Genomic DNA, 25,044 nt, shown 5'->3' with positions numbered 1-25,044 from the left:
GAAATCATTTGTGTTACCACTGCTTCTGCTGACAATACTACAACTAAGTCCTCCTACTACAGGTACTATTGCTGCTGCTACAACTACTACTGATGATAGTAACAGAGCAACGAACTTGAAATATTCAAAGAATTTCTTTGCCTTTTCTAGGAAAGACGTACTTATAACGAACTGTTTCATAGCAAATCTAAACAAAGATTCAATTATTCTTACAAACCATAGCAATATGAAGATTTCAATGAAACGCGTATTAAAGGATTCCAAAAACGTGCGTATATATATATATATATATATATATATATATATATATATATATATTATTATTATTAATATATATAATTTATATATTATTAAATAATATTATATATATATATAATTATATATAATATTATATAATAATATATATCTATCTAAACAAACAGTAAAGAGTGGTAACTCTCTCCATTCACAAGGTACACAACTTCAAGTCAGTAACGCAACCGATTAATTTCAAGTATATATATATATATATATATATCTCTCTCTAACTCTTTCTGTTCATCTCTCCCAATCCGACTGACTCTCTCTCTCTCTCTCTCTCTCCCTCTCTCTAACACTTTCTGTTCATCTCTCCCTCTCTCTCTCTCTCTTTCTGTTCATCTCTCCCTCTCCCCCCTCTCTCTCTAATTCTTTCTGTTCATCTCTCTCCCTCCCTCCCTCTTTTTCTGTTCATCTCTCCCAATCCGACTCTCTCTCTCTCTCTCTCTCTCTCTCTCTCTGTTTTAATGAGGATGGATAAGGATGGTGACGATAGCTCACGCACCCACAAAAATACAAGAAAAAAACAAAACAACAACAACAAAAGACCCTTTAAAAAAAAGGGGTAGAAATTTGGAACACGCATGCATTCTTCTCTGCTCCACTCCACTCTACTCCACTCCACTTTACTCTACTCCACTCTGCTCCACTCTGCTCTACTCTACTCCGCTCCACTCCACTCCACTCTACTCTGATCCACTCTACTCTACTCCACTCCACTCTGCTCCACTCCACTCCACTCCACTCCACTCTACTCCACTCTGCTCTACTCTACTCCACTCCACTCCGCTCTACTCCACTCCACTCTACTCCACTCCGCTCTACTCCACTCCACTCTACTCCGCTCTACTCTACTCCAATCCAATCCACAATGCTCCACTCTACTCCACTCTACTCTAACCTACTCCACTCTATTCCACTCTACTCCACTTCACTCTATTCTACTCTACTCCACTCCACTCAACTCTACTCTTCTCCACTCCGCTCCACTCCACTCCACTCTACTATACTCCACTCAACTCCACTCTGCTCTACTCCACTCTACCCCAGTCTACTTCACTCTACTCTGTTCTACTCTACTCCACTCTACTATACTCCACTCCACTCCACTCTACACCACTCCACTCTGCTTCACTCCACTCCACTCTACTCCACTCGACTCTACTCACCGTGTTGATCTGAGCCAGTCTCAAGCCAGCCTGGTAAGCGTAGGAGTTGACGGCGAACGTTCCGGACGCCAAGGCCATGAACGTCACAGAGGGGTCGGTGTGAAAGATGTTGTGTGAGCCTGGGGTCACGCGAGCCCACAAGTGGACTTTTGATGATCCCGTGACATCCTGAGCGTAGAAAAATAATGCACAAAAAAACACACAAAAAAAAAACACCTTATTTATTGAAATATTTATTGACTGATTTATTTATCTATTCATTTATTTATCTATTCGATTGTGTGTGTATTTATTTATATCACAGATTGAAATAAGTTTTACATTTGGGCCAACAGCAAAGTGAGAGCTGTATTATCCATGGTTTCTCCATTGTAATGGGAAATCATTTACAGCTTAGTCTTTTGTGAAGGACTATGACTCTCAAACTAGGAGGCAAAATTGCAATGGCTCTTAGTGCTGCAGCCTTGTGGGCTAGTTGGCCTTAGGGAACCATCCCAACGCCGACTGTCCTAAAACCCTCTTGGCCGAGAGAGTGGGGATGTAACTTGGGCAAGACACTCTCCACTATAATCAAATTCAAGCCCAAATAGTTGGAACAGCAGTTGCCTCCTCTGCTGTTCTGATGGTCATAGTCGGACACGACTATCATCGTATTTATTTAGCTGTTTATTCATTTATGTGTTTATTCATCTGCTTATTCATCTCTTCTTTTTTTCTTCTTTTTTTTCCTTTTTTTGTAAGGGGTAAGAATAAAATTCCCTCAGGAACAAAACCTATTTGAGGTACCGATGTAGAAAGTTTCTTTTTTTTTTCTTTTTAACTCACTCAGTACGGCCAGTCCTCTCTTCTCCTCTACACAGACCCCTCGAATGTCCAGTGGGTGTCTGAATGACACAACCTTTAGCTTCCGTCGTCAGAATTGTGGTATTCTTTGTCAACATTCACCTCTTCAGTATAAGAGCCTTCCACTTGCAATATTTTGATGGTGGTAATTGGGGTGAAACGCTGTTAACGTCGTCTCTTTCGCCGTTCGTATGGAGAGAGTTAAAGGAAATCAGGAATCAGATTAACATACGCAGATAAAAACGAAATCTTCACTAATAGAAGTATTAGAAGTAGTAGTAGTACTAGTAGTAGTAGTAGCGGTGGTAGTAGTGGTAGTAGTAATAACAGGTCCTTACTTTTCCTTTCTCTCAATGTGACAGGTGCACCATCCAGCTGCATTCTCTCTCTCTCTCGTACAGTATGGTTCAGAATTGTGGGGATTAGATAAGACTGCTATTGTACATTGTGAATCTGTTCACTTATTTGGACTGAAAAAGTTTTTAGGAGTCGACATGAAAACACCTGATGATCTAGTGTATGGAGAAACAAACAGGTATCCAATATATATAAATTCTGCAGTAAACTGTGTTCGTTACGTAAATCGTATAACATGTTATATGATTTAGATCTTAGAGGGAAAAGAAATTGGGTTTCAAATAATAAAATTTATACGAACATGTCTTTATGAATTTGGATTCGGGTATGTATGGGTATTTCAAGAGGTTGGTGAAGAGACTGTTTTTGAAAACTTTTCGTCAACGTTTGATAGGGGAGCGTATCGTTATGCCGCCGACCCGCTATGCCGCCGACCCGTTGTGCCGACCCGTTTACGGATTGTCTTTTGTCACAAAAAAGTTTGTTTGGGACAAACATTGGTTGTTATATCTTTTATTTCTTTTTGAGTGTGATTGGGTATGTGTCTGTGTGTGTGTATGTGTGTGTGTGTGTGTGTGTGTGTGTGTGTGTGAGAGAGAGAGAGAGAGAGAGAGAGAGAGATTGTTTGACAATGGGTCTGCGGTAATATGATTTTATTCCCTTTCGGTACCAGGGCATTTTACATCAGTTTGCAGTACATTGGAAGATTGTTTCCGCCATTTCCTTGTTTTGGGCTATAGATACTGGTGGAGAAATGATCTGTACAAGAAACTTTCCTTTAAAATTCGTTTCTAGCACACTTTTTTCTTTTTGTTTGTTATTGGTTTTGTTTCTCATTAAAAATGTAGAAAATTGAAAGTATTACATTTGTCCTGAATACATATTTTTTTATCATTTAGTTTGCATTTGCACGAGCCCCCCTCTAAATGGCGAGTTTTAGTGTCATTCAGTGTTTACATCATAATATACGTCATTTGTGAAAACTGCTACTGTCATATATCACTTTTCACGCGCATGTGATGAAAAGCGAAAGGGAATAAAGCGGGATAGCGGCATAGCGGGTCGGCGGCATAACGGGACGGCGGCATAACGGGTACCCCCCGTTTGATAGACTGTAGGTGGCAAAATTGCGAGGAGCATGTACATTAGAGTGGTAGATTTGATTTGTACAGATCGTATACTTCTACCTACTTTGTGAAGAGCTATCTTATATCTAACATGGACCGTCATTTACGATTTATTTTGACTAGATTTAGATTTGGTATTTCCGGAATTAATACACATCAGTATCGTTATAAAAAAAAATGTATGTAATTCATTAACGCTGTGTCCTCTGTGCAGGGAAACAACTGAAGACGAAGTTCATTTTGTGTTGAAGTGTCCTGCCCTGAACGATCTCCGTTCGAAACATATTCCAAAGAAGTATTATGAATATCCATGTTTGTTTAGATTATGTTTATTGATGGCATCAGCAGATGATAATACTATTCGAAACCTTGCATGGCATCTGTATAGAGCTTTTAAGCACAGAGACACAGTATTGTCTTAGTTTGTTTCTTTATTAAGCTGTGAAATCAATTGCATAAACACTGACAGTGATGATGACATTTACAAATTTTGTTATTGCCCCTTGTTCATGTTGGGCTGTAGCCTTGACTGAATAAATGATCTCAGTCTCTCTCTCTCTCTCTCTCTCTCTCTCTCTCTCTCTCTCTCTCCATTTGTCTCCCCCCCCACCCCCCCGCCCCCCAAATCCCACACACACCTCTTACTCTGTCTCAGCTCCTAACACCCACATCCTTTTCAAATTCTTTCCCTCCCTCAATCCCCCCCCCCTCCCAACTCACCAAAGCTCCCACCCCCTTTCTTCTCCCCCTTACCCTGTGCTCTTCCCGATTGACAGATGCGCCATTCTCTCTCTCTCTCCCTCTCTCTCTCTCTCTCCCTCTCTCTCTCTCTCTCCCTCTCTCTCTCTCTCTCGATGGATTATTTCTCTCCCCACCCCCACCCCCCTCCATTCCTTTTTTTTGTTTCTTTGTTTTTTGTTGTTGTTTTTTGTGTTTTTTGTTTGTTTGTTTTTTATCTTCTTTTTTCTTTTTTCTTTTTTTTCTCAAGGCCTGACTAAGCGCGTTGGGTTACGCTGCTGGTCAGGCATCTGCTTGGCAGATGTGGTGTAGCGTATATGGATTTGTCCGAACGCAGTGACGCCTCCTTGAGCTACTGATACTGATACTGATACTGATACTTATCTTGTACTCTTTTTTTTTCTTGTACTTGATATTTGCGTCTTTGTGCGTGTTTTTTTTTTGTGTGTGTGTGTGTGTGTGTGTGTTTTCTTTGTCTAGGGCTGGGTGGAAAAAAAAGCATATGTACTTGCTTATCTTATTACCCTGGTGAAATAAAATTTCGTTTCGTTTCGTTTCTCTACCTCTCTTCTGTCTGTCTCAGCTCCTAACACTCCGATCATTTTCAACTCTTTCCCTCCCTCAAACAATTCCCCCCTCACCAAAGTCCCCCCCCCCCCTTTTCTTTCTCTCTCTCCCTCTCTCTCTTTCTCCATCTATCCGCTCTCTTACTCTCTCTCTCTCTCTCTCTCTCTCTCTCTCTCTATATATATATATATATATGTATATATCTCTTTCTCTCTCTCCCTCTCTCTCTCCATGTATCCGCTCCCCCCCCCCTCTCTCTCTCTCTCTCTCTCTATATATATATATATATATATATCTTTCTCTCTCTCCCTCTCTCCATCTACCCAGCCCCCCCTCTCTCTCTCTCTCAACTTCAAGAGGGTTCTCCCTCAGTCTGGCCGTACAGAAAACAACAACCGCCCTGAAGACGTGGGGTCCTCACGTCCTTCCTCAGGTCACAGGGATGGAGGGAGATCCCCGCACGTCAGCAGTGAATCAGCTTCCTCACGCTGGTCCCAGCACTCAGACCTTGCAGATGCAGGCTCTCCTCCCTTATTATCCACTGCCCATTTTCCCCCTCTGCCGTCCCGGAGTGACCGGCGTGTCACCTTCAGTGAGACTCGTCCACCTCAGCGAGTCCAGCCCCAGGACCGCACACCTACCGACCGTTTGGCAGATGGTGAAGGGGACGAATTACCTCCCCCTCTAGCCAGACGATCCCATGAAAATGTAAGTTTGTACCCCCCACCACATACCTTTTCATCTTTCCCATATGCCCCTCCTCCTTACCTCTTCCCACGTCCAGTGAGTCCCTACGCCCAGCACCCCAGATGCCCAGACCCATTCCCTTACCCTCCCCTCAATGTCCACAGAGGAGGGTTCTCACAGCCTCAGTACCCAGTCCCAGGTGCCCAAGACTTCACACCTACCCCACAGGGCTCCATCTACGACAATCACAACTGGCTTCCACCCAGCCCTGTTGGCCAGTGTGCACAACAACTCGTCAACCTGGCATCTCACCTGGTGTACGACCGTGACCGACAGCGACCGATGCCATCGTGGTAGACACGGTGTATTGCTTCGCCAGATCATAGTGCCATCTTGTATTATGTGCAGCTGGTCCATATTGTTGTCATGTAATATGTGGCTGTGGCTATGTTGCTTCTTCATCTTTTGTCTCTATATATGGTACAAATGATCTGGTATACTTAAACCGACCGTAAACTTGCCATTGCTTTAAACATAATGTCATTTAATGCTTTGTTCTATATTTTGTTTCAAGATATTCGTGATAAAACTATGTAAATTATAATTAAAATGCACCACAGTTAGTTGATATGTTCTGTTACTCATTGTCAAATCAGGCCATATTGTATACTCGGATGGGGACGCTTAAACCATGATTGTTAATTTACAGTCTTATTCACGGAAGTTGCGTGGATATATCTAAACAAATTCATTTCAGTTTGATTTGATTTGCACAGATGTAAGTGTGGTATTCTGTATTTCTAATTAGTGTTGTGTCGTAAGTGTTATCTTTGTCTTAAGGGACATTAACTATCTTGCTTTATTCCCTGCGAGAATATTACTTGAACATGGAGAAATGCCCCACTACCCAGAGGTGGTTGACAAAATCTGGATTTAAAATTGGTTATCTGAATACTTGTCATATGTTGAACAAGATGTCAGACATTCCTTCCATTTTATCAAATTCTGGCGATTGTTTTCACACTTTTGGCTTCTCTGAATCACGATTATCTGATTTAGTTTCTGATAATGTTATAGCCGCTCCTGGATACCATCTCATCAGGCGAGATGCCACATTAAAACTAGAAACAGGATTAGTTGCCTATGTTCATCAGTCAGTTAATTATAAACATGTTAGTTGTTTTGATCAATATAGAATAGAGTGTATTTGGTTAGAGATTCATTTCAAAGGGACAAAGCCAATCCTTGTGTGTTTTCTTTACAGAAACCCCGAAGAACGGGTTGAATGGCATGATCGCTTTGAGCTGATGATGGAAGATGCTTTGAACTATTCCACAGAAGTAATTGTGCTAGGTGATTTTAATATAGATTTGTTAAAACCACAGGATAAATGGAGACGCACTTTTGAATCATACAACTTAACACAGATTGTAAATACCCCAACAAGAAAGACGCTGCTCTCAGAAACGTTAATTGATCACATTTATGTAACTAACCCTAGTAGTGTTGTAGAAACATCTGTTCCCGTATTCGGCCTTAGCGATCACTTTCCTGTTTGTGTAACATGGTCAAAGAAAGGAATAAAAATCCCCAGGTGCAGTCACAAGTATATATCGTTCCGCAGCTACAAAAAGTTTGATGCAGAGGGATTTCTGTCAGATTTATGTATGGTTGATTTTTCTAATGTTTACCAGTGTACTGATCCTGATAGTGCTCTTGCAACTTGGTATAGTAACTTTCTTTCTGTCTTTAACAAGCATGCTCCCTTAAGGACTAAACGTGTCAAACATGAAGAAAAGCCTTCTTGGTTAACTGAAGATATTAAATTAGAAATAGAGTATCGTGATCTGTTACTGAAAACTACAGGAAAAGATGATAAATTTAAGAAACAGAGAAACAAAGTAACTGCAATGAAACGGGCTGCCCAAAAGAAATATTTCAGTGACTTGATAATAAATAAAAAGGATTCAAAATCCATCTGGAAAGCTATCAACCAACTGTCGAGGAAAAATTCAACTTCTACTACTGGAAATGAACTATCTCCTGAAATCCTAAATAAACATTTTACTACTATCGCCGAAAGAATTGTTAAGGTTGATAACACACAGTCCAATGACTTGCAGTTACTAAAATGTTTCTGTGATACTAAACACATACAACCTAACCTTTATCTAACATATATTAGCGTACATGACGTGTTCAAGGAATTATCTTCATTAAAACAGTCCAGATCCCGAGGTTTGGATGGTATAGATAGTAAAATATTAAAAATTTCAGCACCTATTATCTCTGAACACATTACATACATATATAACCTCTGCATTGATAAATCCTCCTACCCTCAATATTTTAAAAATGCTAAAGTGTTCCCTGTCTTTAAAGCTGGTGATCCATCTGACCCTGCTAACTATAGGCCTATATCAATATTATCCACATTATCCAAACCCCTCGAAAAACATATTAAACTTTATCTTCAAGCACATTTCAGCAAATATGATTTATTTCATCCCAATCAAAGTGGCTTTAGAAAAAATCATTCCTGTCACACCGCACTAACAAATCTCGTAGAAGAATGGCATTTAAACATAAACAACGACTTATTTACTGGGTCTGTTTTTATTGATTTTGCTAAAGCTTTTGATACTATTGATCACAATCTTCTCTCAAAAAAATTACTCATGTATGGATTATCCCCTGAATCTGTCGAACTTGTATCTTCCTTTCTTAATAGTAGGAAACAAATTGTCTTCCAAGATTCTAAAGTATCCCCTCTTATGCCAATCAATTATGGAATTCCTCAGGGATCAGTGTTGGGGCCTGTTTTATTTTCAATATATATAAATGACCTTCCACTTTTCGTTTCATCTTCTTGTGAACTTTTCGCTGATGACACAACCCTCCATAAAAAAGACACAAATGTCGATGCCGTATGTACTCAGTTGCAGAGTGATATTGATAAACTCGTAAAATGGACCGAAATTAATCACATGGCTATTCATCCACACAAATCAAAATTTATGCTAGTGACAACCAGACAGAAACGCCAAAACATCAAATCTAGATTACTCGGACCAAAGGTACTTGGCAGTGAGCTGGGGGTAGTTAATTCTTACAAATTACTTGGTCTTACTATTGATAATAACCTGTCATGGTCTAATCATGTTTCTGCTTTATGTAAAAAGCTATCGAAAAAATTATATCAGCTCAACAGAATTAAACATTTCCTTGATCAACATACCCGCAAGTTATTTTTTCACGCATACATTCAACCTGACATCGACTATGCCTCAACATGCTGGGACTTAGCAAGTAAAAATTGCTTGAAACCACTCATAAGCATATACAGACGTTCTCTCAAGATTATTCTCCTCAAATCTTCTGTCTATACTAACGACTACAAAGAACTAAACATTCTTCCTTTCCATCTCAAATGTATCTTTAATAAAGGTGTTTTTATGTATAAAATTAAAAAGAAATTAGCACCATCCTACCTTCAGAGGAAATTTCCTGAAAAAAGTGTTCGTGGCAAAAATACCATTTCTATCCCTCGTCCGAGAACAAACCTTTTCATGACATCTCTCATGTATTCTGGTGGTAAACTATGGAATGAAATTCCCGACTATTTGAAAAATAAATCCACCTTGGGATCATTCAAAAAGGAGTACCAAAAATATCTCATGAATCAATTATAAATAATTCTTATATTCCGTATTTTGTTTGATCTTCTTGAGAGAGCTTCTACACAATAACATTTTTTTCGTTACCCTCTGACAATGTGAACAGGGAAAGGAGCTCAGAAGATTAGTGTATATCAGTCCGTGTATACATGCGTGCGTAAGCTGGTGCGTGCGTGCGTGTTTGTGTGTGTGTGTGTGTGTGTGTGTGAGTGTGTGTGTGTGTGTGTGTGTGAGTTATATTCCATGCTTTTTTTTTTTTTTTTTTTTTTTTTTTTTTTATGTTTCGTGATTAACTCTTGTTGTTGTAGTTGTTGTTGTTGTTGTTACCGTCTACACCGAGTGTCCGTACCGATTTTCTTTTTTCTTTCACTTTTTTTTTTTTTTTTTTTTTTGCATGTGAGTGGGTGTGTGTGCTTGTGTGTGAGGGAGGGCATGGTGTAAAGAAGCTTCCAGCTTATCCAGTTACCCTCAATAAAACATTTGTTCATTGTTCATTGTTCATTGTTCTCTCCATCTATCCGCTCCCTCACTCTCTCTCTCTCTCTCTCTCTCTATATATATATATATATATCTTTCTCTCTCTCCCTCTCTCTATCTATCCAGCCCCCCCCCCCCCCTCTCTCTCTCCCCATCTGTCCGCCCCCCCCCTCTCTCTCTCCATCTATCCACCCCTTCTCTCTCTCCATCTTTCCGCGCCTCTCTCTCTCTCTCTATCTCTCTCTCTCTCCATCTATCCGCCCCTCCCCACCCACACCCCACCCCCTCTCTCTCAGCTCCTAACACTCCGATCCTTTTCAAACCTGCCCTCCCCCACCCCCAAACCCCCTCATTATATATATTTTTTTGATTAAAAAAAAACAAAAAAACTCTCACCGAAGCTCCCCCTTCTCTCACCCCCCCCCTTCCCCCACTCTCCCCCCCCCCAGCCCTCTCCCCCCTCCCTTACCTTCTGCTCTTGCCAAGTGACAGGCGAGCCATCCAGCCGTAGGCCGGCCTTCATGCTCTTCTCTATGATGACGGCCACATTGTTGCTGAACTCCTGGCCCGTAGGGTCCTTCACCGAGGACCACGTGTAGTCCGAGGCGTACTGTGGCTCCGGGATCAGTAGCGACATGGCAGGGTCTCCGTTATTGGGCCCGTCGTTTTTGAACGTTTTGGTGAACATGGCGATCATGATGGGCTTGTCCGAGGTGATGGACTGGTAGTCTCCCGTAGACAAGTCCTGCTCCTGTGCCCAAAAAGTAGTATCAGCAATCAGTCAAAGAAACCAAGCGAAAAGAACATAAAACAGGACATATATTTTTTTCTTCTTTTTCTTCTTCTTTTTCTGCGTTCGTGGGCTGCAACTCCCACGTCCACTCGCATGTGCACGAGTGGTCTGTTACGTGCATGACCGTTTTTTCCCCCGCCTTGTAGGCAGCCATACTCCGCTTTCGGGGGGTACATGCTGACTATGTTCTTGTTTCCAAAGCCCACCGAAATCTGATATGGATTACAGGATCTTTAGCGTGCGTATTTGATCTTCTGCTCGCGTTTAGACACGAAGGGGATTTAGGCACTAGCAGGTCTGCACATATGTTGATCGGAAAAATCTCCACCCTTTACCCACCAGGCGCCGTCACTGAGATTCGAACCCAGGACCCCTAGATTGAAAGTCCAACGCTTTAACCACTCGGCTATTGCGCCCGTCAAACGGGCATATGAAGTAGACAAGTATGCCTTTAACATAACAATGGAATATAACAAGTTTGTGGGGAAATGGGCACTTTATAAATGTTTAGTACGAACTGTGGTATTGAATGTGTACTGTTTTGCTGTCGTGAACTTGTCGGTACTAAGAACTTAATCATGTGCTTACCCTATACGTTCTAATGCACAAAATATATAAATTTTTGTATCTGTAAACCTTTGAAAAACTAAAATGTTTTTGTTAAAAAAAAAGGGGGTGGGGAGCTAACCGATATAAAGCAACACTTGATCAGTTAATCAATCTCAGATTGAAACTACCAAATCACCATTTCTACACAAATTTACAACCAAATTGAATTAACAATTGGTCGGTTGATTAGTCGAGAAATGAAAGTACCAAATCAGCACTTCTACACAAATTTACAACCGCGTGAAAAGAAAAAGAAAAAAATCGGTGAATTAATTCGTCAAGAAATGGAACTTCCAAATCACAGTTAATTTTTTTCTACACAAATTTACACACCAATTGAATCGGTCAGTTAATTAGTCAAGAAATGAAACTACCAAATTACCCTTTCGGAACGAATTTACTACCGATTGAATAAACCATCGATCAGCTAATTAGTTAGGAAATGAGACTACCAAATCATTATTTCTACACAAATTTACAACCAACTGAAACAGCAGTTGGTCAGTTAATTAGTCAAGAAATGAAACCACCAAATCAACATTTCTACACAAATTCACAACCAACTGAATTAACAGTTGGTCAGTTAATTAGTCAAAAAATCCAGAAATGAAAGTACCCAAATCACCATTTCTTTTCAAATAGGGTACGATGTACACGAACGTGATTAAAACATAAACTTGAAATTACCAGCTTATATGAAGTCAAATTTATTTATTTATCTATTTTATTATTTTTATTATTATTGTTTTATTATTATTATTTAGTTAGTTAGTTATATATTTATTTATATAATATTTATATATTTATTTATTTATTATTTATTTATATATTTTTGTTTGTTTTTTTGTACGCCTATAGTTGACTTCATCAAGTTTTTGCGCCTTTATTACTATCAGTAGTAGTAGTTCTTTTTTATGCATTTATCTTTTTTTTCTCAAGGCCTGACTAAGCGCGTTGGGTTACGCTGCTGGTCAGGCATCTGCTTGGCAGATGTGGTGTAGCGTATATGGATTTGTCCGAACGCAGTGACGCCTCCTTGAGCTACTGAAACTGAAACTGATATGAAGTCAAATGGGTGACTGACATTAATTTTGAAATCAGTGTCAAGCAGGTGATCAAATAATAACTCAGTTGACACTGCCTGTTTATGTGAAACCCTGGACGAGTAAAGATGTGTATTTACACTTTTTTTTTTTTTTTAGAAACTCGAATGAGTAGTAAGAGAATAAATATTTAAATATTTTCTCTTGAACTTTTTGATGTGCTTCCTGTACTATTTTACAGTCAAGCAGAGTCACGTGTTTGTTCTGAAATCTTTCCAACAAATTATAGTATCTGAAATGAAAACATCAGAGGGCTACGTGATCTTGATAAGTATGTTTAAATGAAAACTATACGTTCCGTTGTCAAATGCCCGTGTTATTGGGAAATCCCGATCTTTACTTCCGTCATTATTGAATCATCTGATTCGTGCCTTTAAATACATTGTTTTCAACGTGAACATGCGCATGAGCTAGCCGTCGGTTAGCAATGTTGTCACACGTGACGATTTCTGTATATTTAGCACAAAAGGTGATCGAGCGCAGAAAAATGAACTGTTTCGAGGGAAATGACCAGCATAGCATTAACTCTTTCACCGCCAGTTGATTTAGAGTACAGAATTCCCTTGTGGTATAAACACAGAAAAGACAGTGGCTAAGAATAGCTGGGGATTCCCTCTGCGATGTATAGAAAATATGGCCTATCCTACTACCGAACATTGAGAGCAGTAGGTTCATGGATAACAGACCAGTGAATGGCCGCCTTTCAGTGACACGGATCCTCTACCACGCCTGTGCACAAATGCGAACTTGGCGGTGAAAGGGTTAAAGATTTCTCCCTGGCCCACTTCCCATGAAATAAGAGGAAAGAAACTAAGCACAGTTATCAGTCTTTCCCTACACAGGTACCACCAAGGGTGAAACACTTCTCCGGTCGCTTTATCGCATCTATTTATTTTATTCATTTATTTATTCATTATTGTAAGTGACCGATGTATGATAATCAGTCGTATCCGACTGTGTCTATCAGAAAAGCAGAGGAGGCAACTGCTGTCCCAACTATCTGGGGGTAAGAATTTGATTCTAGTGGAGAGTGTTACACCCCCACTATCTAGGCCAAGGGGGTTCTAGGACTGTCGGCGTTGGAATGGGCCCCAAACGCCAACTAGCCTACCGAGGATGCAGCACTGAGAACAAGTGCCATATTACCTCCTAGTTTTGAAAGCCATAGACCTTCACAACAGACTAAGCTGCACATGACTTCCCATTGTAATAGAGAAACCTTTGATCATACAGCTCGCACTTTGCTGTGTTGGCCCGGCCAAAATGTAAGCTTGCATAATTCTGTGACTGAGTGATAAAAAAAAAAAACAACTCCAGGGAGAGCTGGACAGTACAAGGTCTTAGAGAAGAAATCCCTCTCAATCAGGTGTTTCAGCCCTAAATTCCTTGCACTCTAAAGGGGCCGGGCCGCACCCACGTCATGACTCCTGGATGCCCTTGTATTACAGGATCTTCAGAGTAGAAGCCCCTCTCAGTCAACTGTTTCGGCTCTTAACTCCTTACACCCTAAGGGGGCCGGGCCGCACCCAGGTCATGACTCCTGGATACCCTTACAATTGCCACCCGTGACTGATACCTCACCTGGAAATCGCCAGCATTGCTCATGGTCTTGGTCACGCCCCCACTGAAGGTGACGGTGGTACTGTCCTCTGAAGCAACCATGCGGAAACGATCGCCAATGCTTCTGTCCGGAGTGCTGGTGGAGATGAAGCTTGTGCCCCAAGTGTCCACAGGCATCAGCATCTCCGTCAGGTGGTCGGCACTTCCGGCATTAAGAGGAACCGCAATCTTCTTGTTTCCGCTGATCACGGCAATGGGCTTGTTGGAGGTGATGTAAGCCCCCGTGAAATCAGCATTCGTGTCCAATTGTAAGGCGTGGAAGGTTTCGTACTTGTTCAGAGTGAGAGTCAGTGTGTCCCCGTTTCTGTGTGAAAACCATAGCATGGCTTGGAATGAGTTAGAATCAAGTTATGTATGTTGGTAGCTGTTTCGGAAAAAAAAAGAAAGAGAGAAAAAGAATGCTTTGAGACAAACATTTTTTTTTTTTAACTTGTTATTGGGATTAAAACAACAGCAACAGTGCTCTTCAAAATGTGATACGATGATGTACTTGGACAAAAAGAAAAGAATGCTTTGCGACAAACACTTTTTTTTTTCTTGCTTGTTAATGATATTACAACAACAATTATAACAACAACAACAGCGCTCTTCATAATGGTACACTATGAGGTAATTGGATTCCCTTAAGCACCCCCCCCCACACCCCCACCCCCCACCCCCACCCCCCACACACACACCCATCCCCCACCCCGAACCACCCGGTTCTTCCACCTCCCAAAATACAAATAAATAAATGAATACATAAATAAATACATAAATGAATAAATATAACAAATAAAACAACAACAAACAACGTTGTGCAATGGATCATCATGCTGTGTGTTCCATTCAATTAAAACAAGGCCTTCAAGACTCACTTGTGATAAATTAAGTCCCCTAGCATTAATTACAGAGTAATTTCCCTTTTTTACTATCTGCACCAAAACGTTTGAAAAATAAATAAAACTTCCATGCTTAGCAAAAGAAGTTCCTGTTTGAACAAAAAATGATGATAATGACTGCTCTTGTTGCTGGGTCAGAATATCAGATCAAAGTGCCAAGTTTAGAGAATACAAAAAATATAAATATGGCAGTAAATGCAGTTTGCATATAATTAGGCTTCATTTTTTAAAATTTTTTGTGCCCATCCCAGAGGTGCAATATTGTTTTAAACAAGATGACTGGAAAGAACTGAATTTTTCTTATTTTTATGCCCAATTTTGTGTCAACTGACAAAGTATTTGCAGATAAAATGTCAATGTTAAAGTTTACCACGGACACACAGACACACACACACACACACTCACACACACACACACACACACACACACACACAGACAACCGAACACCGGGTTAAAACATAGACTCACTTTGTTTACACAAGTGAGTCAAAAAGGAAATATATCAGAAACACGCACATACAAACAAACAATAAGAAGGACATGACAAGCCCAAATCTACCACCTACCTATCCACAAAGATAGAAAAGTTTTCGGTTGCAATTTCTCAAGGAGGCGTCATTGTGTTCGAAAAGTTCCATATACCCTACATCACAGTTTCAGTTTCAGTTTCAGTAGCTCAAGGAGGCGTCACCGCGTTCGGACAAATCCATTATACGCTGCACCACATCTGCCAAGCAGATGCCTGACCAGCAGCGTAACCCAACGCGCTTAGTCAGGCGTTGAGAAAAAAAATAAGTAAAAAAAAAACTTTGTAATAAAATAAAATAAATAAAATAAAGTAAAATAAAATAAAAAATAATAATAATAATAAATAAATACATAAAAAAGAACTACTACTAATAATAATACTATGTATAAGGCGCAAAAACTTGATGAAGTCAACTATAAGCGTACAAAAAAAAAAAAAAAAAAAAAAAAAAAAAAAAAAATAAATACATACACAGATAATAATAATATAATCAAAAAATAACATCACAACTGCTAGGCAGATGCCTGACCAGTGGCACAACCCAGGGTGCTTAGTTAAGCCATGTGTGCATGTGTGTATCACTGTGTGTTTATCAGAGCGGGTTTATTCTACGGTATGATACTAAAGCTTATTTGTATTTGTATTTCTTTTTTTTATCACAACAGATTTCTCTGTGTGAAATTCGGGCTGCTCTCCCCAGGGAGAGCGAGCGCGTCGCTACACTACAGCGCCACCCTTTTTTTTTTTTTTTTTTCCCTGCGTGCAGTTTTATTCGTTTTTTCCTATCGCAGTGGATTTTTCTACAGAATGTTGCCAGTAACAACCCTTTTGTTGCCGTGGGTTCTTTTTCGTGCGCTAAGTGAATGCTGCACACGGGACCTCAGTTTATCGTCTCATCCGAATGACTAGCGTCCACTCAAGGTCTAGTGGAGGGGGAGAAAATATCGGCGGCTGAGCCGTGATTCGAACCAGCGCGCTCAGATTCTCTCGCTTCCTAGGCGGACGCGTTACCTCCAGGCCATCACTCCACATGTTTCTGTGGATTCGTTTTCAGCGCGCCAAGTGCGCGTCATCAAATTGGGGACCTCAGTTTATCTTCTCATCCGAATGACTAGGCGCTCAGTCTGATTTTCCAGTCAAACTCGGAAGAAACGCCGAGACTGGGATTCGAACGCAGGCCAACCCCGAAAACGAAGTATGGCTGCCTGCAAGGCGGGTTAAAACAGTATCTAGACGTAAAAGCTAGCTCGTGTACGTAAGAGTTGCAGCCCACGAACGAAGAAGAAGAAGAAAAGAAGGAGGGGAAGCAGAAGAAGAAGAAGAAGAAGAAGAAGAAGAAGAAGAAGAGAAAAAAAAGAAAAGGAGGAGAAGAAGAAGAAAAAGAAGAAGGAAAAGAAGAAAAGGAGGAGGAGGAGGAGAAGAAGAAGAAGAAGAAGAAGAAAAGGAGGAGGAGAAGAAGAAGAAGAAGAAGGAGGAGGAGAAGAAGAAGACGAAGAAGAAGAAGAAGAAGAGAAAGAAGAAGAAGAAGAAGGAGGAGGAGGAGGTGAAGAAGGAGAAGGAGAAGAAGAAGAAGAAGAAGGAGGAGGAGGAGAAAGAAGAAAGTGAATCAGGACCCTCGCGGACACAGTATTGGCATATGAGCGTCCTAACCATTCCACCACCTTCCTCCACAAATAGAAACACACACGAACGAACGCTGAAACAAGGCGATATGATAACCCCATAACCCAAACCCACCACCCGCCCGTAAGTGGCTACCCCCATACCCGAAAACCCACCATCCACCCGTAAGTGGTTAGCTCCATACCCGAAAACCCACCACCCGACCTTAACCGGTTAACCCCATACACACCCAAACCCACCATCCACATGTAAGTGGTTAGCCCCATACCCGAAAACCCACCCCCCACCCATAACAGGTTAACGCCATATACACGTAAACCCACCACCCACCCGTAAGAGGTTAGCCCCATACCCCCAAACCCACCACCCACCTGTAAGTGGTTAGCCCCATACCCGAAAACCCACCACTCACCCATAACTGGTTAACCCCATACACACCCAAACCCACCACCCACCCGTAAGTTGTTAGCCCCATACCCGAAAACCCACAACCCACCTATAACTGGTTAACCCCATACACACCCAAAACCACCACCCACCCGTAAGTGGTTAGCCCCATACCCGAAAACCCACCACCCGACCTTAACCGGTTAACCCCATACACACCCAAAACCACCACCCACCCGAAAGTGGTTAGCCCCATACCCGAAAACCTACCCGAAAACCCACCACCCGACCTTAACCGGTTAACCCCATACACACCCAAATCCACTATCCACACGTAAGTGGTTAGCCCCATACCCGAAAATCCCACCCCCCACCCATAACTGGTTAACGCCAAAAACACGTAAACCCACCACCCACCCGTAAGAGGTTAGCCCCATACCCCCAAACCCACCACCCACCTGTAAGTGGTTAGCCCCATACCCGAAAACCCACCACCCACCCATAACTGGTTAACCCCATACACACCCAAACCCACCACCCACCCATAACTGGTTAACCCCATACACACCCAAACCCACCCGTAAGTTGTTAGCCCCATACCCGAAAACCCATCACCCATCCATAACTGGTATAACCCCATACACACCCAAACCCACCACCCACCCGTAAGTGGTTAGCCCCGTACCCGAAAACCCACCACCCGACCTTAACCGGTTAACCCCATACACACCCAAACCCACCACCCACCCGTAAGTGGTTAGCCCCATACCCGAAAACCCACCACCCACCCATAACTGGTTAACCCCATACACACCCAAACCCACCACCCACCCGTAAGTGATTAGTCCCATACGCGAAAACCCACCACCCACCCATAACTGGTTAACCCCATATACAATCAAACCCACCGCCCACCCGCAAGGGGTTAGCCCCATACCCGAAAACCCACCACCCACCCATAACTAGTTAGCGCCATAATACACACTCAAACCCACCACCCACCCGTAAGTGATTACCCCCCACCCCCCCCCCACCCCACCCCCCTTACCCAAACCCACCATCTAAGACCATGAATAGTAGTGCACATAAACAACACTGAAACAAGGCGAACATTATGATAGCCCCGCCACCCACCCGTAAGTGGTACCCCCGTAAGCGATGCTACAGGGTCCTGCCGAGGTGGGCCATTCGATGGACACCTGGGTGTTATCCTGGGTGCCCACCACCAGCAGCTCTGCATCCCGGGTGTAGGTCATGGCGTAGTACTCTTGGCCCAGCACGTCCACAGGCAGAGACACGTAGGCGTCGGTGGACTTGGGCTCCTTGTTCACCGAGTACACCGACACTTCCTGGGTGGCTTGGACACGCACCCCTTTGTTAGACTGCAGACACAGTTCAGTTACTCAAAGAGGCGTCACTGCCGTCGGACAAATCCATATACGTTATACCACATCTGCAAAGCAAATACCCGACTAGCAGCACAACTGAACCGGCTTAGTATGGCCTTGAAGCAAAAAAGAAAAGAAAAAAAAAGAGAGAAAAAAAAGCCAACAAAAAACAAACTAACCAAAAAGAAACAAACAAACAAAAAAAGGCATAAAGAAATGAATAAATGCATCATTAAATGAATGAACAATGAAACAAATAGACAGATAAATAAAAGTATGCAGATAGATAATGAAATGAAATTAAATGCAGAGAAAAACAACAACAACATGAAAATAGAATTAGATTAAAATAAAATGCAATAGAATATAAAGACAACAATGATGATAAGTAAACAAATAAGCAAATAAATGTAAACACACACACACACACACACACACGCGCGCGCACGCACACACACACACACACACACACACACACACACACACTAACCAGTCACCATTTTTGTTAAAACCTGAAGTGCTCTCCCATATAGAAAATCAATATTCTAATTATCTAAAAATATACACAGACGGATCTGTTCTAGAAGATGGTAATTCAGGAGCGGCTTTTGTAATTCCTTCATTTTGATTAGAAAAATTATGCTATATTGGTAGACAATATTCCATTTTCACAGCTGAACTTATAGCCATACTTATGGCCTTAAATTATATTTCAGACATTCCAAAAACTGTCAGTGAAATTCTATTATGTGTAGACTCGAAGTCAGTATTAAAAGCTATAGAATTTCCAAATTCAAAGAAGCGAATAGAGATGACAATGGAAATAAAACATATTATTCACCAACTGACAAAACAGGGCATTAAATTAACTTTCTGTTGGGTACCTTCGCACTGTGGAATATCTTCAAATGAGTGGGTAGACCAAGCAGCTAGAAGAGCAGCACGTAATTTCGAAGGCGCAATACAACTTGACATCCAGTTAGATCTACATGAATTCATTAGTTGTATAGAAAATGTATCTAGAAATCGATTTAAGAAATTACTTATAGATTCAAATAATCAATATTACCAATGTTGTGTAAACACAAAGAATGCAGCTAATCCCAAACATTTCCTAAATTTGACACCAGCAGCACATTCAAGACAAATTACAAGTCTAATGTATAGAATTCGTTTAAATGCCTTTCGTACAAAATTTTCTAAAAATATAAAATGTATATGCGGTAAGCAAATAACTGTAAGTCATCTACTCATTCATTGTCCGAGCATAAGACAGTTAATTCCTAAAGATGTAGTTGATGACTTTTCTTCCAATATTTCATTAGCCACTGAAAAGATTTTGAATGATTATTCATTGCTTAGAATGTTTTCGGAAATTTTAAACTCCAGTCCAGTTGGTATCCTCCTTTGATGTGTTATAATTAATGTTGTTATTTATATTTACATTGTTATAGGTTAATACTTGTTGATATGCATATACATATTCTCCTTCCCATGACACCTCATTCAATACACACCACAATCTCTTTAGACCTTTTTCTTATAATATACTTTTCCTCTGATACATAACATGAATATTTTTTCACACTAATATTCACATGCATTCCCTTTCCTTTATCCACTTCTTTACTCCTTTCCGTCTAAAAACACTTATGGTGAATAGACGTTAAACTGAAGATAAAACACACACACACACACTAACCGATATGCAACAAACTTGCAATACACGAGAATACTACAATGTCTTCAATACACGAGAACCACAATTTGTTCAACATATGTACTGAAACTGAAACTCAACATATATTTATAATGGACATAAGATGTTGGACTAAACTGCAGAAGAAGAGTATGCTGTATTATCTCAACAAGAAAAGTTCGTACATGGTGTAGCTAGTCTTCTAGTGCTTGAGAAGACCACTACACATCTCCTACAAGGAGCACAAGACCAATGACTATGTGCGGAACCTGGTCAGCAACCTTGTTGGGCCCCAAGAACCACTGCTGGCGACTGTCAAATGACGGAAGATGGCATGGTTTGGTCACGTCATACGACATAACACCCTCTCCAAAACCATCCTGCAAGGGACTGTAGAGGGAGGGCGCAGACGGGGGCGGCAGAAAAAAAGCTGGTCTGACAACGTCAAGGAATGGACCAAAAAGACGATGCCAGATCTCCTCACGACAGCTGCCAACAGAACGGCGTGGCGAGCTATGACATCTTCCTCATGTCCCCCCAACGACCCCAGCGGTCGAGGGAATGAGTGAGAGTGAGTGTGAGTAGCTTGTATCACAGATTGACACAAGCTTACAGCTGGGCCAGCAGCAAAATGAGAACTGTATGATCAATAAATTGTTTCTCCGATGCAATGGGAAGTCATTTACAGCTTAGTCTTTTCTGAAGGACTAGTGATTCTCAAACCGGGATGTGAGGTTGCACTGGCTCTTAATGCTGTGTGGAGGAGGGGGGTAGAGGAGGTGCAGGGTAATGTGTGTGTGTGTGTGTGTTGGAGCTCATGTACGTTTATATGTATTTGACTGTGCTTTCATATCTGTGAAACTGCATGTTTGGTGCATGTCTGTTATGCATGTGTGGGTGTATGTGTGAATGTGTGTCTTCATGTTTTACATTTATTTGCTTATTTATCACCACTGTTGTCTTTTTTTTTTTTTTAATTATTACTACTACCTTTTTATATTATAATTATTATTTATTTATTTATTTATTTATTTATTTATTTATTTATGTAAGCTTATCTATTATTTATTCAACTTTTTTATTTCTTCTTCTTTTTTTTTCTCAAGGCCTGACTGAGCGCGTTGGGTTACGCTGCTGGTCAGGCATCTGCTTGGCAGATGTGGTGTAGCGTATATGGATTTGTCCGAACGCAGTGACGCCTCCTTGAGCTACTGAAACTGAAACTGAAACTGAAGCTGCAGCCATGGGGACCAGCTGGCCTTTGGGGAGCATCCCAACTCCGACTGTCCTCAAACCCTCTTGACCGAGAGAGTTGGGGGTGTAAACTGGGCAAGACACTCTCCTCTATAATTACCTTCTAGGCCAGATAGTTGGGAGAGCAGTTGTCATCTCTGCTGTTCTGATGGTCATAGTCGGACACGACTGACTTATCATACATGGTGGAAAATCATATCTAGAATGCATGAGAATCACATTCAGTCAACATGCATCTATAAATGACATTGAATGCTCGGATGTCAGCCAAGAAGAAACCACACTGTCGTGATATCATGTTTTTATTGATGGTGTTGCCTGCTTGTGAAAGTTTTTTCTTTTCTTTTGTATAGCTCGGCTATGTTACTTTTTCCTCTTTTTTTTTTCATGGCAGAAGCAGCAGAAGAGTTCCAAATGGATCTGATCGAGGAGGAATTTTCCCTACTCAAACTAGGCGTACGATGGCTCATTGGTTAAAACGTCTGCCAGAAAAGGTGACTCAGTCCTGAAGTGGTGACCACCCTGGAGGCGCGGGTTCGAACCTGCTGAGGACCAGGGGGGGAAAAAAAAGACGGCAATACAAGGGCATCCAGGAGTCATGACCTGGGTGCGGCCCAGCTCCCTTAGAGTGTAAGGAGTTCAGGGCCGAAACACTTGACTGAGGGGGGCTTCTTCTCTGAAGACCTTGTACTGTCCAGCTCTCCCTAGAGTTTCTTATCACTGTCGTTTGGTCTGAACTCGAATTGTGGAGAAAGGTAGATTGTACCCGTGCAATAGGCGCTGAGGTGAATATCTGCTAACGAACTGATGTTATTTGTGAAGTGTACCCAAATTATTGTCATTTCACTCTGGGAGCACGGGAGATCTTGGTCACAATTACTGACCTGAGGTGGTATTCAAGAGCCCATCGTGCCTGTGGGTAAAAGTGCACCTGCGGGTAAATCTACTTGAGGTAAGGCCCGTTTGCTTTGCCGCCAGTAGATTTACCCGTGCGGCAGGTCCCAACCTACCCCCCCCCCCACCCTCTCTCTCTCTCTCCATGTCACAGTTTGTGTGTGTGTGTGTGTGTGTGTGTGTGTGTGTGTCTGTGTGTGTGTTTGTCTGTCTGTCTGTCTGTCTGTCTGTGTTTCTGGCTATGTATGTGTGCGCGCGCGCGCGCGTCTGTGTCTGCCGTAAGCGCGGAGCGCGCGTGTAAAAAAAAAAAAAAAAAAAAAAAAAAAAAATTCTACACACCTTCTCCACGCCGACCCCACGGATTTGGTGAGGGACTTTAACCGTCTTGATGTTGCCTCTGGAGACTGTGATGGTCTCGGACCAGGAGGGGTCAAACAGGGGCGTGGTCACTGTCACCGTGGCCGGAGTGTTGGACACGGTGGTGATAAAGAGCTCGATGTCGTTCAGCGGGTCGCTTCTCCATTGTCTGCAGGCAGATGCACGGTGAGCATATACAGCTTGTAAGTATCAGTATCAGAAGCTCAAGGAGGCGTCACTGCGTTCGGACAAATCCATATACGCTACACCACATCTGCCAAGCAGATGCCTGACCAGCAGCGTAACCCAACGCGCTTAGTCAGGCCTTGAGAGAAAAAAAAAAAAAAAAAATATATATATAAGCGTACATACATAAATAAATAAATAATAATTTTGATGAAAAAAAAATAGTAGTAATGAAAATAATGATAAAATAATAATAATAATAATAATAATAATAATAATAAATAAGTAATTAAATGAATAAGACAACAATGATAACAAATAAGCAAATAAATATAAAACATGAAGACACACATTCACACATACACCCACACATGCATAACAGATATGCCCCCAAAACGCAGTTTCATAGATATGAAAGCACAGTCAAATACATATAAATGTACATGAGCTCCAACACACACACACACACACACACACACACACACACACACACACCACAAATTTCCCTGCACCTCCTCTACCCCCTCCTCCACACACTCGGAGTTTCTAGTCTATGTATCGCAGCTTCCACGGCACACACACACACAAACACGCACACGCATACACACACACACACACACTCACACACACAGATGAACACTTACTTGTACAAGCACACACACACACGCCCATATCTCCGACCCCCAACCCCACACACATATATACAAAGATATATAGATATATATATATATATATATATATATATATATATATATATATATATATATAATATATATACGTTCCAATATCCTGATGCTCCATAGCAATATAATATATAATGCAATATATAATGCAATGTGATGGTAGGCTTCATGAGAATAGTGGGAGTGATGGCCTAGAGGTAACGCGTCCGCCTAGGAAGCGAGAGAATCTGAGCGCGCTGGTTCCAATCACGGCTCAGCCGCCGATAGTTTCTCCCCCTCCACAAGACCTTGAGTGGTGGGTTCAATAGCTTTACCTTACCTTACCTTGCCTTACTTTACCTGACATTCTTTTACCTTACTTCGTCTTACTTCACCTTTATTCACACGATCATACTACGCATCAGTTCACCTGCCTTTAACTTTTTCTTCTTTTTTTCTATTCAAAGAATAGTGTGAGTGATGGCCTAGAGGTAACGCGTCCGCCTAGGAAGCAAGAGAATCTGAGCGCGCTGGTTCCAATCACGGCTCCCCCCTCCACTAGACCTTGAGTGGTGGTCTGGACGCTAGTCATTCGGATGAGACGATAAACCGAGGTCCCGTGTGCTAGCATGCATTTAGCGCACATGAAAGAACCCACGGCAACAACAAAAGGGTTGTTCCTAGCAAAATGTTGTAGAACAATCTACTTCGATAGGAAAAACAAATACACGCAGGGGGAGAAAAAAAAGGTGGCGCTGTAGTGTACCGACGCGCTCTCCCTAGGGAGAGCAGCCCGAATTTCACACAGAGGAATCTGTTGTGATAAAAAGAAATACAAATACAAACAGCTTGTACTGCCATGAAATGTGATGTAATGCTATGGTATGTGTAATTTAGATGAACAGCTTGTAATGTGATATTATGGTAAATGTATCGTGACGGGCGCAATAGCCGAGTAGTTAAAGCGTCGGACGTTCAATATGAGGGTCCCGGGTTCGAATCTCGGTGAATGCGCCTGGTGGGTAAAGGGTGGAGATTTTTCCGATCGCCCAGGTCAACATAATTATGTGCAGACCTGTTAGTGCCTGAACCCCCTTCGTGTGTATACGCACGCAGAAGA

General features: G+C 41.6%; 1 protein-coding gene across 1 annotated transcript in view; it reads right to left on the bottom strand.

Moving 5' to 3' along the window:
* Nucleotides 1-25,044, bottom strand: part of LOC143301799 (uncharacterized) — a 65,187-nt gene that overhangs the window by 36,942 nt on the left and 3,201 nt on the right. The window contains exons 3-7 of the mRNA XM_076616192.1: nt 23,059-23,245; nt 18,619-18,866; nt 14,026-14,368; nt 10,409-10,690; nt 1,467-1,634 (exon numbers count right to left, since the gene is read on the bottom strand). Coding sequence (XP_076472307.1) covers nt 1,467-1,634; nt 10,409-10,690; nt 14,026-14,368; nt 18,619-18,866; nt 23,059-23,245 — 1,228 coding nt within the window. The remainder of the gene's footprint in view (nt 1-1,466; nt 1,635-10,408; nt 10,691-14,025; nt 14,369-18,618; nt 18,867-23,058; nt 23,246-25,044) is intronic.

Source organism: Babylonia areolata, chromosome 28 (assembly GCF_041734735.1).
Source record: "Babylonia areolata isolate BAREFJ2019XMU chromosome 28, ASM4173473v1, whole genome shotgun sequence".
In the NCBI taxonomy this organism is placed as follows: domain Eukaryota; kingdom Metazoa; phylum Mollusca; class Gastropoda; order Neogastropoda; family Buccinidae; genus Babylonia; species Babylonia areolata.
Note: the sequence above shows the minus strand (reverse complement) of the source record. Positions and strands in the feature narration are given on the sequence as shown.